Raw genomic sequence first — 18096 nt, 5'->3', positions numbered from 1 at the left:
ATTTGAAATTGAACTGAATTGTAATGCTCAGTCCTTCAGCAAATCCGGCCCTCACTTTCAAAATGCCAACTTTTTTGTGTTTTGGTTGCTTTGTTGTTTTGTTTAGTTTTTTTTTTTAATATAGATGGTAACCCTGTGCTGTGGCCCTGCCTGTCTCTTGCAAACATTCTATTCTTCTCATATATTTTAATCAAGCTTCTTCACTTCATAGTATTTGATTTTTAAAGAGTGAAGATAGATAAAGTGAATTTTCAGTTTTATTACCTCTGCATGGATGTTGAATCTAAATACACTGTACTCATTGTTAGAGAGCAGGCCTTCTGCAGTAGTATATCAAATTATTATTTTGAGCTGGTCAATACCAAGTGAATTTTCTTCTCTTCTTTTAGGTTCCCACAAGTAAATCTCTTACAAGATGCAAAAATATATACATACATTTACCATACAAGTGTTGGCATCATGTATCTACATATGATTCATCACATAAATGATGAATGAAAGCAACCAGGTCTTACAGCATGACTATTTTCCTGCTCCTGCAAGCTCTTTCATTACCTTTAGCAAATCAGATTACCATCACCACCCTAGCTGGCAGCTGTAAATATAGCTCTACTGCTATGATCCCCTCCTCCTGGCTGGCAATTTCAGTTCATAGAGGCTTCTCACAGTTACTTGTGTTCCAGTACCTTGTTTACTGATTCAATTTACAACAGCTTTTTAAATCACATAGCAAATATTTGTATGCCAAAGCTACTTAACATGATGGCATGAATACAAAACCATCGAGAAGGAAGCACTTCAGATCTCAGTTCTAATGGACTTTTATGTTGTTGACACAGACACCTAAGCCTATATACTCCAAACTGCGTATAAAGCAAACTTCTAGCCAGTTTACACAAGATTGCTACTGCTGTCAGGAAGAACCTGCACTATAATGAACAGAACCTTGTTGAGATGTCTCCAGATTTTAGGGTCTGTCCTACAGAAAAAGACAGCAATATACACTGCTGAGGTTTTCAGGCAGAATAAAGGAACTAAAAGTATTCTAGCTCTGCTGCCCGCAGTGTGGTATGATGTATGGGATTTGCCACATGTGGAAGCCTGAAAACAGATTTTGTACTTAAACATAAACTGAAACGTAAAAGAGATTAATCTTTGACTTTCGCTGGTCCTCAAACAAATATGACCTTGTCAACAATGACATATTTTGCTTCTAATTGAGACACTTTTTGAAGTCCTGCCACCAAAAACAGCACGTGAAGATTTTAGACCACTCACGCAAACTATGGCATAGACCAAACACACTTTATATTTAAGTAATTTAATACAGTTTGCCTGTGTAAACCACAACTCTGGGTGAATCATATCATTCCTTTTCCAGTGCTGTCCCTTGTGTTATTCCCCCGCGTAACTGCGGTCTTTTTGGAGAAGACCCTCTGACAATTCTTAGCTTGTATCTTTACCCCAATTTGTAAAAACATGTTTCATTCCAGAATTTTTAAAACTGACAGGCAATGTATCTTTTGCTATACTTGCCTGTGTCACATTTCAGCAAGGACAGGAAACCCTAAAGGAGGAAAAATATGGCATAGAACCTGTTGCTACCATGCCTAGCCATACTTGGTTTCCAGATGTTCTTGTGAGAATTTAAGGTATAATAGAAAAGAAGTTAAGTTTCTTAACCTGTCAAGAGGAGAGAACTCCTATGATGTCTTCACTGTCAGATATGGAAGATTGTGTCTGATGTACTGCCTTTCATAGCTTTTCAACGGGTTGCGAAGTTAGACACAGAACATTTTCTGAGGTATGTGACAGCCTTTCATACCCTTCAGAAGGGTCGACAGTCAGGATTTAGCTCCAGTTGTGCAGTTCTCCTTCTGACTCCCAGGAAGATGTAGTTCCCCTTCTCCCTGACTGGGGAAGCTATCCACTGAAGTACAGCAAAGCTGTATACAAACTAGGAAATTAACAAACAAAAACTATACTTAGTGACAATCATGACTGCATCAGGATATACACATCCAACCCAAACCTTAAAAGCACAGAAATAAAGAAGGGAAAGACTGTTGTATTCCACCACACTTTTCTGTTGCCTAGGCACTGCTGATAACACACTCTGAAAGGCTTTCACTTCCACATCTGGTAGGGAAAAAACCCCAAACTTCCTGTGCTTTAATATGAGCTACAAAAGAAAGTTCAGCACTTACTTTCACCCATTTCATGTGTATTAGCTTATATTGCCTGAACACTAGAAAGAGTTTACTTGATTGTGTTTGAGTGCAAATCTAATGGTGACAGGCTGCTGCCTTTTCTTTTACAAATGGCAGTGAAAGCCTTTGGAGTGTGCTACCAAACAGCATTGTAGGCAGTATGAAAGTGGAAATGAATAGAGAAGTCCTTCCCTCTAACTTCGTATTTCTATACTTTAGAGTGGGTGGATGGAGGGAGTGTAACCCAATGCAATCTTAAATAACACTAAATATAGCTCTGTCTGTTAATATTGGTTTGATAAAATACCTATTAGATTTACTGAAATATTTCATTTTCTTCTTGGTATGCAGAAGGGATTGCTAGATTATGGCTTGAACACTACCCAAAGTTTACACAGTATTCTAAGATTCCAGCTGCTCTGGAGCAACAACCCACTAGTTAGATCAGTTGGTAACTTGCAATAATGTAGTTTACTATGCTAGGCAGACATTTAATTTTCAGGAAAAAAATTACCATGTGCTGGAATTACTTTTGTCTGATCTCTAGTTAAAGATTGTAAAATACAATTAGTATCACAGAGACTGGAGTAAGTCTGGCTATAGTCTATAATCTCTAGTGGGAACTATCGAGCAAGTTAGAGAGACTGGGGAGAAAGGAAAATAAATTATTTCATTTAAAGCTGCATCTAGTGTTTTAGAATTCCTTCTGTAAGGAAGACCAATTCTCAATAATTACACAGTTACATCACAATTACATTGCGATTTAATTCACCACAATCTGAAATCAATTTAGATAAAGAAAAAAAAAATACCTCAACTCACAGATGAAACAGTTCATCCATGAATTTATTTAAATCAAATACTCTTCCCAGATGGGAATTATCCTTTTTCCTCATAGCTACTAAAACCAGACTAGGATTGTATTGTCCATTTTAGCATATGACCATCTTCAAGAAACATTTTACCAAATAGCATTTTCCAACTTCAGAAATTATTTTAAAGTGTTTTTCAGCTCAAATGTTTGCAATGATTCCGACACTGAGTAGGAGTTGCCTGAAGTAATACCTCAGAGAAGCAGTTTTCTGAGAAAAGCAGACATATCAGCTCTGGAGCTGAAAAGAGATTTCATCACGTCTTGTATCTCACACAACATTCTCTAGGTTGAGACTAGAAACTAAAGAATTAGGGAGTCTTTCTGAAATTTGTTACACTCCTGTGATTAGAATTGCCTTTCAACATGAGATAATCATTGCAATTACAACTGCAATTGCCAATTTTACTTCCAAGAAACAGTGGCCTCGAAATCTCCAGTCAAGCATGTTATAAACATTCTCTAATGTCCTTTACAACTTTCCTTTAACGAGCTTCTTTCTGCAGTTCCAAAAATCTAAGCCTCATGATGGACATGGTTCGCCATATGTTCTAATTACCAGGATAGTTATCTCCGGCTCAGAATCAGAAACACTATTTCTTTAATCTCATTTTTACAACTGCCAGTATAGAATTGGGTACGCACTTAGTGCAGTCAGTGTTCCACTCTACTGCACGTGTGTGCTGCAGTTCAAAGGCAGCTCGCTCAATTATTCTGAATGGGGCCTGAGGGATTTTTAATTGAACTATAGCTTTCACTTTTTAGAAGCTGCTTCTCACATTTTTTCCCTGGACTTGAGTCTGTGACATATCCTAAGGCAGCTGCTTTAAGCTGGATTCTTGCAAATCTACATGTTTTTTGTGATTTGGTTGACACTGTGTTCTTCCTGACGCAAGAATTCTGAGAAAGTTAGTTTCTACCTTCACAACCACAACAACTATTTTTCTATGGAGAGTTAAGAGGTTTTTTGTACTTCTAAAGAATCACCTGCTAGAAATGAAGGTGCAATATTAATGGCTCATGGCATTAATTTTCCTCTCCCTGCCTTCCCACCTCACCTTTTCAAGTCACAAAACAATTCTAATCTGTTCTTAGTAGAAAGGGGGCTGATCTAAACTGGTGACAAGACACCCCAAAACCTTTAGCAACTACTAAACACAAACATGCATAGATGTACCCAACAATTTTGTTTAGCTGGATTAGGCAAATTTTGTTTTAACAAAGGAGAGATTATTTTATCCTTACTTGTTTTCAAATAGAGCTGACAACAGTTTAGAAGACAGAGGATTACCAAGGGCAGAGTTAAGATAGACTCCTCACCTAAAGCTTTACTTTTACATGTCTGAGTAGTAGACACCAGGTGTAAGAATACTGTGCAAAAAAGGACAGGCACTTACTCCTTCATTTGAATAGAACGACGTCATAGAGAGAATACTTACAGAGAAGTCACAGAAGTGAATACACTATTGAAATAGCTTCTGGTGCACTAGAATTTAAATTATCTCTAGGACTCCACAACTGCATCTTCAGTAGATCAAGAATATCATAATAGAGATCTTGAAGTTTTGAAAAAAATGCTCTAATAACAAACTTTACTTTCTATTGCCACTTCCAATACTGATTTCTTTATGGAATGACTTGTACAGATATTTGATTTTCTCAAGCTCTTCTTTTTCTTAAGTTTGCAACATTCTTATATGATTGTGCATCCTGAAGCAACTCTTGATAGACTTGGGGAAAAAACACAGTTAAGAAAATGTATTGGGCTGGACTGTTCCCCAGAAAATACTCTAAGACTTCCCAGGAAAAACAGAAATGGCCTTCTAGAGGCCTCCCTCTTTCTAAGGTGGTAGCAGCATGGATAAAGCAGCCAAAAGTCTTCACTGCAAGAAAAGCAAAGGCAAGAACATTTTTACCTTAGCACAAGCGTAGTGACTACCTTCTCTGTACTACTAATTGTATGTCTTGCTGATGCAAGAAAAAATAGTGGTATAGTTGCTGATTTTACACAGCACTTTTTGTTAGAAACCCAGCTAATTCACAGATTAACACACAAGCCACAACAAAGGCAGAATCAAAATTCTTGGAGCTCTACCAGGGTTAGACTAATTAACCATACTGTTCTCTGTATCTGACAAAAAACATGATCTGTGGTGGTAAAAGTAAAATCTTGATTGAGAAACCCGGACCAAATACAACTGTAGGAGGTCTCTGCTTGCAGTTACTCTTCCATGTTAGTCCCATCCTTATATCAGGCAAGAAGGACATACACAGCTTTGCACCTTCGTAAGTTTTGTTTTCTTGCCTACTCATTTCCTAATATAAGCATATCTGAAGTTACATAAGCATTTGCTCTTAATTCCAAAAAGCTTAACAAAGACTCGGTTACCTTCCACAGAAATATTAACTTTATTTCCTAAGCTTTCTGAGATGAAGATGAACACCTCATTCAAGGTATTAAGACTTTACGCTGCCCCTTCAGCAGCTGAATGTTCTTTGTAACGGAGAGTGTATAACCAAAATATTGCAATGACATAATACTTTTTTTCCCCTCAGGAAAAACATGCTGCCTTTTTACAATGTCCTGCAAGTTTTCTGCAAAGAGAGCAGTAATTCTATCCCTTGGGTGGAGAGGGTTAACCACTTCATGCTAATTCTGATCATACAGAATGAATAATCCAGAGCTATCAGATAGAAGACTAGCAAGTGTCAGGCTGCCTTCCAAGGAAAAGGCTATGGAAGAAAGAATTACTACTTGGCCACTTTTGCCAAGGGACTGTGGGACTTGATTTACTTTCCATGTGAACATGCACTGTTTCTGCCTGGTTACTAATGAGTGAGACAAATATTTCTCATGTCTAATATTTCTGCTATTTATTGCTATCGTTCAAAGAATACAGGTGTCCAACTGGACTTCCATGCATCCTCTGCTTTGAAAGCCAAACAAAAAAATTCCCCTAGTGTAGCTGTTCTGAAAAAACTCCATATCCAGGGAAAACAAAGTCTATTTAGCAGTTTCTTCTTTATACAGTCAAAGAAAAACTTTCCTCTGGGCAAGAGATGGTCAGTCTCTCATTTACACCATCTGAAGACAAGTTCTGGGAACTCGTCCTGATGTCCAGACTCAGAACAAAGATGTGGTCTTTTGGAGGCCTAATTGTAAAGACTGACGTAAGGGAGTGAGACTTTCATTTACTTCTCTGTGCTACCACTTAACATGAAGGGATTACAAAATTTGGTGTAATCAGAAAGGAGAAATCCCAACGCAACATGTTAGGTATCATCCATTATTGTTCAGTTTAATAAACAGCAATTTTAGATTTTGCTAAGCACAACTGCCTGTATCAAGAACTATGAGAAAAATACACAGAGGAACAAAGAAAGTATTTTACAATGTAGATGTCTGTATCTGGTGGTAAAAATCAAGAAGCATGTAAAGTTATTTGATTCTCAAAGTTTGTAGCTTACTCTTTTTGTACTTGAGAATTTCTATATGTTAGTGATTGTCGAAAGCATGACGTAAATTATTTAAGACAAGGTTTTCTTGAGTTTAGCCTCATTTTGTCATTCTCTAGCATGACTGTCTTCCCCCTCTTATAATATGTAGATGATTATAAAATTAAATAATTTGAATCTGAGAGATGACTGAGCCACTGAAAATTCTAATTATGCACAGAGCCTATAATGTCATTCTACTTATACATAATTATATATCCATTACTCTTTATAAATAGAAATACGCACTTTATACACACAAAAAAAAAAGTGTACTGCCTGATGTGTGTTTCTTCTAGCCTGCAAGACAAAGATTACTGATCATAGCTGAAAAGGTTACCTGGATCTGGGCTCTGTTTCCAGCTGTTATATTAGATATTGTCCAGCACGCTTCCTTTTTGATAGATTCTTTTGGGCTGCTTAGCAAGTGCAGTAAACTCTGCAGGGCTGAACAATTCAGAATTACCTGAATGGAAAAGAGAAAACAAACAAACCAAACAACCACACCTTAGAGGAAAGAATCATAGGAACAAGAAATACAATGTTTTCAAAACTTAAAAAGCATATGCCATCAGACGGTTCCAAAAAGTTTTGTTCGTGTTTGGGGGTTTTTTTTGAACAAAAAACCAGCAAGAACTAAGAAATAAATGTTTGCAGGAACTCTAATGTGCAAAACAACTGAGTAGCTCATGTAAGAGATCATGCCTTCGTTATGATTTCAGCGGGGCCTGAACACAAGAAGGTATTAAGCCTATTAAGACCAAACAAAAGTAAGGTGACAGTATTTTCCTGTTGTCTCATTTTCTGTATTTTCGTGTACTTGGACTCTCCAGCTACTGTCTTCTGCATCCGCTGGCACAGTGGAGCAGACTGCTGTCAGTGTCGTGTCCTGTGACATTATGAATGGGCAATTCTTATTTAAAAAAAAATTGTAAAATTAGTTTTACAGAGCAGAAAAGCTGCAGGAAAATCTGCATTTCTAACATCAAAATTTTAAGTGCCCAAAGTACAAGAGAAAATGCCCCAGAACAGGGGTGTTACATAAGACAGAATACTTGGTTATGTCACGTGTGATAGTGAAGGGCTTTCTGACCCTCTAAAAGGGCATAACATGGTTCAATAACTGAAAAAATGAAATACTTTTTTTTTTAAATTAAATTCCAACTTCTTACAGGTAAGTAAAAAACTGGAAGAGCCTACCAAGAAGCACGGTAGTTTTGCTTTCTATGGCAAAAGCAGACAGCTTAAAGAACAGTGTGGTACAGAATTCTATGATAAATTCTTCAGTCTGTTTGTGGAGGTCAAAAGGATGAGAGAGTCAAGCTGAATCACAGTGACGACTTCTGACCTTGGAATCTGTGGACTGAATTCCCTTGCTCATATCCCATCCCAAACACACACACACACACCTAAAATCTTTCTACTCCATATTAAGATTAAAAAAGCAAAGATTATGGGTCAGGATTGTATTGGGTATCTGCTGGGACAAGATTTATTTTTTTCCTTCATGCCTACTGTCTACGGTTTTGGCCATCTCCAAGCAACGGCAATTGTTAACAGTTGGAAATGAGATACGAAGTAAAATCAGGTTTGTGGTCAGAGGTTGTACAGAGAAGTTTTCAAGCAACCATCTTGTATGTTGTGCTCATATTCAGAAACGTAACAACTGTCAAAGCTGGGCTCTTCCTTCTGATTAAGGATTTTTATATGCATTCTGTACCCCTCTTTAGCATACAGCACGTTCTGCAGGCAAGACTCAAGCCATCCTATTTAAATAGTTCTCTAGAATTTTAGGAAAGCTTACGTACACTTCTCTAAAAAAATGGTGCGCAACAAAAAAGTTTAAACATTTTCTTGACTTGAAATCTAAGATTTATGCAGTATTTAATAACTTGCATTATATGTGATTTACTGATCCCTTGTGGTTTTATTTTTAATGAAACTATGAAATCACAAAATACATCCCAATCATTCTTATGGTTGATCTGCAAAACAAACACCATTGAAAAAATGCAAGAATATCTATGCAATTCAGCTACACAAAAAATATTGCAACAATAAAAAAATGGTGTTAACCTCCTCCTAGCAGTAAGATATTCAAACAACGTCCTGCTACTGCTAACTAATCTTTATCTCTCATCTCATTGTTACAGAATTACAGAATTCCAAAGGATATATTTATACAAACCAAAAAAATAAGCAAGAAGCCTCAAGATTAGCAACTTGGTTTTAACTTGGGCATAATTTACATGGAAGTACTTCAACATTTTGAATGGGGAATCATAAGCTTTATGGATCTACACCTCACTGAAATCATCTTTCTCCACACTCCTCACATCATCTCACACCTCTAACTGCTACCACTGCGTCCTGGATGTCCGTTGCACTGCCTCCACTGCACACACCTCCCCATTTGCGGCTACTACCACTTCTTGATCCCATTTCTGCCGTCATTTTTAACAGACTCAGCAGCCCACCACAGCAAGCCTCTTTGAGCCGGTCACTTCAATTCAGTTGTGCATTTGTCAGACAGCTCTGCGCCACACAGGCATGCTTTTTAGTTCATGAACTAGAGAAGGGAGCCAAGAGTCAGTAAAGTCTCAAAAGCAGTAGCCTACTTCGTACTTTTCTTCCTCATATTACCAGTTAAGCCTCACAAAAGGGTGTCAGAATGCACAAAGTAGTGGGAAAACTTTAACATAAGGTACAACAGCAGAAGCCCATAACTAGAGCTTCTGCCCTACATGTAAGAACAGATTGCCACCAGCCAGCAGACCACAGGTGACACATGTATGCAAGGCATGGACTCTACGCTCCCATAGATTTCAAAAATTGGTGGGAGCTGCTGCCTCTTGCAAAACCTACCAAGCAGCAGGATGACAACCTAGTGCCTCTGAAGCATCAGGTTTCCTGGCTCCCAGTTTAATTCTGATACAATGGTGGGAGTCAGCGCCTCCTACCAATGCTCCTCCAAACATGTGCCCAGACAGTTACATACCATCCAAAATCTGACCAGACACTCTTTCTTGGTATATTCACCATCAACTGTAAATTGCATCAATTGCACAGCTATATACAGATCCCAGACACAGCTCTGTAAGAATAACCAGCAGTTCAGGACTGAACAGAAAGCCACCACATATTTTGAGGCAACTAGTATAGTCAATCCTTCACTTTCAAACTTCAAAAGGAACAAGAGGAGGTGCTTGTGAATAGGTTACCACAACTAACACAAAGATGAACTGCAGTACAATGTAAGAGAAAGTGAATCCCTACCTGGGTCTGGATATCATCTCCTGTGACAATGTTCCCAACAGCTCGTAAGGCAGGAGAAACAACTTTGTAGTCGTTGTGCCTAAAATTACCAAGGAAAGATCTAAGCATTAACCATCCTGAAGCATCTCCATCTTCACATCCTCAAGGAAAGCGCATCCATCAGCCAGGGGAAATCTTCCCTGCTAAGCTTAACTTAACTCTCACCATCTGAATCAAAACACTCTTCGTTTTTAAACTAATGGTAAATCTTTCTAGGGTTTCTAAATATTTAGGCCTTTAGAAACCATTCAGCAGCATAAAAATAAAACATGAGACTAAAAGAAAACAAGTACTTCAGAGTATAGGCATTCTTGAGAGGGGAAAAGTAATCAGCTTTAATTATGAAACACATTTAATGTAGCACACAAAGGCAGAGAATGAGACAGAGGAACACGGATAGAAGCTGTGTGCTTAACCCATACGGCTGTTTGATCATCTTCTGTCATCATATGCATCTCCCCCATCATTTTTAAATCAAGACTGGAATAGGAAGGGTGAAGTAAGGTATTGTTTTCTCAAATGAAAACACTTCTTTATAAAAAGGCACTTAGGTAACACATTCTGTTCGTTAATCCAGCACCAGATTTGCTTTAGTCTTAAAAGCCTTAATAGTCTTTTTTATTTACATCACTGAAAACCATTATTTCTTGTCTTAGGTAACGGAATACTCCATGTCCTCCCCTGAGACATGGCTCTGAACAAGGCCAGTCTCCCTGACCCCAACTCCCACAGGTACATTTACTGACCAAAGTGTGTGTATACTCTTCTACAGTAAGGTTTTAGGAAATTGTTTACATTTCCAGTCCCTGGTTCTGTCAATTCTAGTAAATTTTACTATTTCTTACATTTCCATCTTTGATATCCTTTGGAATTTCATTGGTCGGTAATTATAATATGGACCTCAATAAGACAGAAAATTCCAGTATATATTATGGATTTAAAAAACTACAGCCGTTAGGTGCAGAAAAAAAATCTCTTAAGAAATAACCATACTAGTACAAGAAAAGTTCCACTGTTTCTGTTACTCACGATAAATAGAGAAGACTGAGCACAGACGGGTAAAATTAAAACTCAAATCTTGCTTTTTGGATGTTACTACACTTCAAGACATAACTAAACTTCTTGTTGCTGGAACCTTCATTTTAGGGGAAAAGAGCAGATAGCACATTTGCTCAGAAGAAATTTCTTACATCAGCAATTCCACGAGTCTTCTGCAGACTCCTGCATCAATCACAGCCTGGATTTTATCATTGGGGCCATCAGACAAATAGGACAAAGCCCAGCAGGCATCAGCTAATACATCTGTATCATTGACAAAGAGCAGCCACGAAAGTACACTAAGACAAGGTGAAACCTGTAAGACATTAAGAACAGATTCATGAAAGATACATGTGTAAAGAGAAGGGCCGGAAGATCTATTAACATGTTAATCCATTTTGTATGTGACATTATAGGACTAGGCAGTGGCATCTCCAGGTTCAATACTCAGAAAACTTCAGACCTAGGTAGCACTTCTGTGCAGGGCTATAGCTACACAAGCGTGGAGGAGCATGTCAGCAGAAAAGCACTATGAGAATTCTTCAGCCTCTACAGTACAATGTCTGACAACATAAAATCATACTTGTCTGCTAAGATGTGCCATACTTTGCACTACAACAGCCAAGATGTACAGAGTTTTGTTCTGCTGTGGGATGGTCATGTCCAGGATAGGAACGGTAATAAAAAGCTACAAGGCAGCAATATTAAACCAGCGGTTGTGAATGTCTGCCCAAAGGACTAAACACATTAAAAAAAGCTTCATCTGTAAGGAGCCCATACATTGTTTCAAGAGAAATTATGGAATATTTCTGCTCTTTAGTTTAAGTTTCACCACTCTTATTGCTTGTTTGGCTACCACTACCTCACAACACATTTCCTTTCAAACATCTCTTACCTTGGCAAAATCTGGAGGAGGATTTTTCCCTCTGCAGAGGTTAGATAGAGCCCATACAGCATTTCGGGTCATAGTGAGACGATTCTGTTTTGAAAGCAATCTAAAACAAACCACAACAAATTTCCAAAATTTGCTTTTTAAAAATTAAAGCCAGGCAACCCTGTACATTCAACTGCACAAATCATTAAAATAAACTCAGGCCTACATTTCAGCATATGCCACAGCAAAATATGCTGGATTTTTTTCCTATAAAAATACATCCTGAGGCAAATCCCACTTGATGGCTGGATACTAACATATACACTATACACATGAATCCCAATATCCCGACAAGAACAAGAACCATTATATTTCATTTAATTGCTTAGCTACTGATGTGGCAGATTAACAGTCAAAAGGTGCAGGAATTGTGACAAAATTACTTTAAGTAGAAGGACGTGCAGGTAGTTTTGGAAAGTACTCTCTTCACTGAACTGTATTTTCATGTCAGTCTCAGACTAGCAGTCCCACTTTTACACATTTGTATGTTAAGTTCATTGGTGAAGGAGAACAAAACTTATCCTCAGAAAACACGTATAATCAGATGTAGGGTTTCCCAAGCATTGAAGACAGTTGGGTATCTCACAGCAAGCAGCATTTATAGACTTCCTGTGCACACTGGCTCCAGTCCCAGCATATGAGAGCCTTGCCCTCTGCGTGGTTCTTAGAACACAATTCTACAGACCATCCCAAACCAGTCTCTTCCTGCAGTTGTTAACAGGTGGCATCCACACACCAGCTGCAGGGTTCAGCTTTTGGTCCGTAAGACACAGGAATCTCAGTGATACGAACTGTAATATTGACCTTCATAAGACCTGCATACCAGAAACTGCTCTCTCACATTAAAACTACCACACTGAACAAAGCTCCATAAGCCACTGGTATAGTGTGAGCCTCCTTATGCCAGAAGGATCCTAACACTGACAAAGATATTTGTGGAATTGGTTAATTTAGTCAAATACCGTGTGAAGCCTCTAAAAGCAAGGCATTTTCCTGACAGCTCAGAAGTGATAGCCATAGTGCTCTTTGGCCTAGGAGGAATGCCATATGGCAAGACCAAGTTTCCCCACAGCTGTAACAACTCAGTTTCTTTTTCTCATAGCCATCCCACATAGTACCAGTGTCTTTGAGAGACATGACCACACAAGATGGTGTCACTGTTTCAGCAACAACATGGTCCTTCAGCAGAGAACCATCAAGACAATTAGCAGAGTAGAGAAATTACACATGACAGGAGGGTTAGGAAACCTGGATTTGCTCAGCCTTAGGAGAAGACCATGTAAGGGAAGATATAACTGCTGCCTACAGCAGTTTAAAAGATGGACACAGAAAAGAGGAAGTCAGATCTTTCTCAGTGGTGCACAGCGAGAGGACAAAATGCCACTGTCGCAAGGTGAAACACAGGAAAATCTGATGAGGTATCAGAACATTGGTTTTCACCATGCCACAGTCAAATACTGCCAATGGCTTGCCCCAGGTATTTACAGAATCTACCTCTGATGTTCCAAATTTGACTTGTTAAATAGTTGAGCAATCTGATCTGATCTCACCTGCCTCGAAGAAAGGGTTTAACTAGATGACTTCCAACTTGAATTATTCTATGCCTCTATAATAAGCCCAAGTATCCACCCACGCTGTAGAATAAAAGTGTTTCAGCTTTGCTGCTTCTAAAACACATTTCCATTTTTAGCTCCATTACAAAAGTAGTTAGAAGGCCCCATTAAGTCTGATTAGTTCACAACAAAAAAAATCACTGTTATTCTTCAAGGCAAAAAAAAAAATAATCCCTTCAGTCTTATTAGACACTCAAGCAAAAATCTGGAAAATATAACAAAATAGACTTACTGCAATAACGGGGGGAGGATATTACAGTCCAATACATAGTCTCTGCACATAGTGCTGTCTCCAGCAATGTTGCCGAGAGCCCATACTGCCTGCAATGAAAAACAGAATAGTAATTGCTTTTATTCTCTCAATTAAACCAGTTTAGTGTATGTATTAGAGTGTCAGATACTCTGTTTTCACTGTTAGGTCCTGGACAATGTACAAAAGGGAAATGCATTCTGGTTGAGTATTACATATATACACCCAAGCTCATTATATTATTCAGAAATATTTACATAGATCTAAGAGGAATACCAAAACAGCCAACATGTATGTCTCCAAAGACTTAGCAGGCAGACATAACCTTGCTCTGTCTGCAATATAAGAGATCAGTTTATCTTCTCAGGCTTAGTAACATACTAATTCTACGCTTCTCCTGGTTCAGAGTGGGTTCAAGTCCAGATACTCACAGCACAGGTCAAGCAAGTTTGTATCTACCCAAAAATGTGTATACAGCCCACATGAATATTTCCTAAGAAGCCATAAAAGTATGCATTGTTTACACAGTCATATTAAGAATGCTGACAGCAATTAAGGTGAAAATAAGAATCTATATGCAATATAAACCAATATTCAGAATCAAAGAGTTCAGATGGGCATTGGCATGTATTATTTAAGATAAAACTACAGAAGACAAAACCAGTGCTGCCTATTAAGACATATGCATGACAGAATGCAAGGACAGGTATTTTCTCCCTCAGACATCAGTACTACTGTAAACCTTCATTTTGAGAAGAAAAGATCTAAAATAACAGAATATAATAAAAGAAGCATGAAATCAATCTTCTATAATATGACGAGAATAGAAGATTTAATTGTTTTTGATTTACACATTTGAGTCAAGTGGTGGTTTTCATATCACTGTCCAGTAGTATAAGAGCTATAACTGAAAAAAAAAAAATTTAAAAGTAGTCTACATGAAGCATAAAAGCTGTTTTATTATTTCCATGTGATTTACAGACAATATTTTATCACACAAGAAAGCGAGTGAAACTCACTTTTGCTATTTATTTCAAGTTAGCAGAGGGCTAAGTGTCATATCAAATATACATGTGCATCTGCTTATCTATCATATAGACACATACAATGTCTATATGACCACTGGAAATACTGCACATAGAGGACAAAAAACAATCCTATTTATCACGTACCTCAGCTGTATGTCCTCTCCACATTTCTCTTCAGTTGAAGACTATGTATTTGCAGTAAAATATGTTACAGTGCATAACTATTTCTCCAACTGAACCTTTGTAAATTCCCCACGCAAAAGTTTTTTTTCTCTGTATCTCTACTTGAAACAAATTATTCCTCTAAAAAAATTTGACAGAATAAGGCAGATTTGCTACCTAAGGGAAATTCTTGGATAATCTGAAATAAGCTTATTTATTCATTATCAATATGATGTCAATTGATTAGTTGTATTAGATTTCTACTGTAACATAGTTTTAAATGGTGGCAAAAAGATGGTACTCTAAAAAACAGACGCCCACCACTCTAGAGGCTCAAAATCGTTAGGTAAATCTCTGCAAAATTAATACAGCTGAAACAAAATGTAGATACAGATGTCAGCTTGCTAGATACAAAATAAAAAGACCCTTCTGTATCAGTATGACCAATAACACCATAAACAGATCAATCAGAAGTCCCTAAACTGCAAGTTGATAAGAGACTAGGAGACTATTCTGGGGAAGGATTAGTTTGGTTTGTCCTCCTACTGTTCTCCAGGCTCCTGCTGTCAGCCAGTCAGAGAAGGGCAGCAGGCTATACTGATTTTTGCTGTGAAACAGCACAGCCGTTACTACGCAGTGTCCCCCCAGAACTGATCTTCACTATGAAAACTTAATTTTCAATCCAATTCTGATTATTTTACAACTGTTGTGACAAAAGTTTGTCTGAAATAGAAGTATAACCTTGGGTCTGGCAGCCCTCATGGAGTCAAGCCAGAGAAGTCAGCTACCAGAAAAAAATTAGCTTAAGAGACAGAACATACACCACCTCTTGTAAGATTCCATTGGTGTTGGAACGGTAACAAGTCATGCTCATTGCTCACTGCAATGCTTGTATTTCTGTAGCAACGAGAAGCCCAAGGAATGAATCAAAAGTTTCAGCTGGTTCTAAATAAACTTGTGAACCACTTCAGGGGAAAAGTCAGAACTTGCAATAATTCCCTTTTATTGAACACATGTGTAACTTTGTATGAAGACACAATCTCCTCGCCTGGACATCCTTACACATGTTAAAACACCTCTGGAAGCTGTACTTCATTTGTCTGCAGACTTTGTTTTTGCCATTATAGTAATATCTATTTTTAGGGCTGACAACAGTGATAATCACTTAATCCAAGAATCCATTCTGACCCTGAATGACAGACTGGTTTTGTAACAGCAAATCTCACATAAAAAATTCTGACCAGAGAAGTAAAATAGCATCTCTACAGCTTTCCCACTCTTGATTTTTTATGGCAAAAGAAGTCTGGTTGAGTACTCTGTACCACAGGACCTGGTAAGAGAGGATATTGAAAAAAAAAAAAGTCCTCGTAATGCTAATGACTGATAGTACACAAGATGCAAAGAAACTGAAATATCTTTAGAAAAATATGTGAAGTTTCATTCAACAACGAAGACGTCCTTCCTTAAGGAATTATTTCAGCTCTTCAGATAAGCGAGGAATATAAGTCAAGCTCATTTAAACTCTTCTCTTCAGACACGGCTATAAATACAGAGCTTTGCCACAGAGGATGTTGCACTCTGAAAAGTGTCTTCTGGGTTTGTTTGTCTGAATAACGTTGAATGATTTCCATGGCTTCTTCTGTGCAGTCTTCAAGATGCAAATGGCTTGCTTGACATAACATTTTGCCTTCATTCTACACATCCCAAATAATTTTACCTTCTTTTCTGAATAGTTGCAGAGGTAAAAGGATATTTAATTCTGGCAAATTTCAGAGTTTATTAAATAAAAAAAAAAAAATTACTTTTTTCAAAACGTCAATTTTATTACTTTTCAATATCCACATCCAGACCCAACGGTGAAAAGAATCCGCAATTTTAAGTCGACTTTTCAAACCAACATCTTGCTCTGGACATCTTCCTAGATGAGAAATGCTATAGGGTTGCCAGTAGGAATTTTTACGCTTCAGGTTTTCCATTTATTGATAATAGTGGAGTAGGGATTGCTGCAGGTCTCCCATTTATTTTACTCATTATTAAACCCCAGTGTTTTTTCTTGCAATGCTGGACAACTTCAGCAGTCAGTAAGAGTAAAGTACAAGTTTTCTAGAGTACTGTTGAGCCATATGGTGCCTTCTGTGAATACTTCATGTGCTTTCTGACAATCCTCCACTTTGTCCTGGATTCTGAAGGCTCTTGGACATAATTTCATTAGGTCTTTGGATATTTAACCCAAGTGCTAAACCAATCACCAACAGTGCTTAGAGTTTATGCCTCTTGGTGAAGAATAAATATTATGTAATGAAAATCAACACTTTTTCCACTTTTGGCTGCTGACTTGGGAAATGAATCTATTGCTGGGATGACGACAGTGAAGATTAGCTTGCATACAAATGTGACTGGACTGGTGGACATAAGGAAAGACACTGTAAGGCCAGATTCCTAGGAGATCATTTCTACTATGCCCCAACATAGAAAACACCTTTCTTTCAGTGGCTGGGGTGATCATAGCTCCTTATTTCTCACATCTCATCCACCCAAACAGAGCAAGCAACTCATACTCATGCCACTGTCCTGATTTTGATTACTAAGACCTAGTTAGGACTGCTGATGTAAAAGCCGAACAGAACTCGGACACCAGACTTACGGGTCACCTCTACCAAACAAATAGTGGTTACCAAAAGGAAAAGCAATACAACTAGAAATGGAAAAATACTGAGAGAAAAAACATGTTGGCTGCTTTAGCAGAAAACATGAACATTCCCCAAAGGAAAACAGGGCAGCTGGGGATGCTCCTGCTGCCCGCTGTCCAGCAGAGCACAATGACACATGTCTGTCACTGAGACAATCTCAATCATGGCAGATAGGGAGCATAATGCCTTGCATGGTTTCTGAAGGAAACTCAATTTTCATCATGGAAAATCCAAGTTGACATCTGGGTTTTAAATACCTCATTAAGGGAGCTCAGGAAAGAACTGCAGCTCAGGAAAGAACTGCAGCTCAGGAAAGAACTGCAGCTAGATCAACCTTAAGCATGTCTAAAGGGTTTTGATGGAGTCCTTCAATATAAATAATTTCAGGCTGGCATATCCAATTTTCTAGATGTCTTTTAGAAGAAAAAATTGTGGTAAGTGAAAGAAGGCTAGGACGTATGCTATTGACTAAATCTAAAAAATCAGTACA

General features: G+C 38.0%; 1 protein-coding gene across 1 annotated transcript in view; it reads right to left on the bottom strand.

Moving 5' to 3' along the window:
- The window catches only part of KPNA1 (karyopherin subunit alpha 1), a 54683-nt gene that overhangs the window by 12219 nt on the left and 24368 nt on the right, over window positions 1-18096 (bottom strand). The window contains exons 7-11 of the mRNA XM_086760183.1: window positions 13709-13797; window positions 11825-11924; window positions 11082-11245; window positions 9853-9931; window positions 6917-7042 (exon numbers count right to left, since the gene is read on the bottom strand). Coding sequence (XP_086616309.1) covers window positions 6917-7042; window positions 9853-9931; window positions 11082-11245; window positions 11825-11924; window positions 13709-13797 — 558 coding nt within the window. The remainder of the gene's footprint in view (window positions 1-6916; window positions 7043-9852; window positions 9932-11081; window positions 11246-11824; window positions 11925-13708; window positions 13798-18096) is intronic.

This window comes from Chlamydotis macqueenii, chromosome 1, assembly GCF_036417535.1.
Source record: "Chlamydotis macqueenii isolate bChlMac1 chromosome 1, bChlMac1.mat, whole genome shotgun sequence".
Classification (NCBI taxonomy): domain Eukaryota; kingdom Metazoa; phylum Chordata; class Aves; order Otidiformes; family Otididae; genus Chlamydotis; species Chlamydotis macqueenii.
The sequence above is the reverse complement of the archived record's forward strand: the minus strand, read 5'-3'. Positions and strand labels throughout refer to the sequence as shown.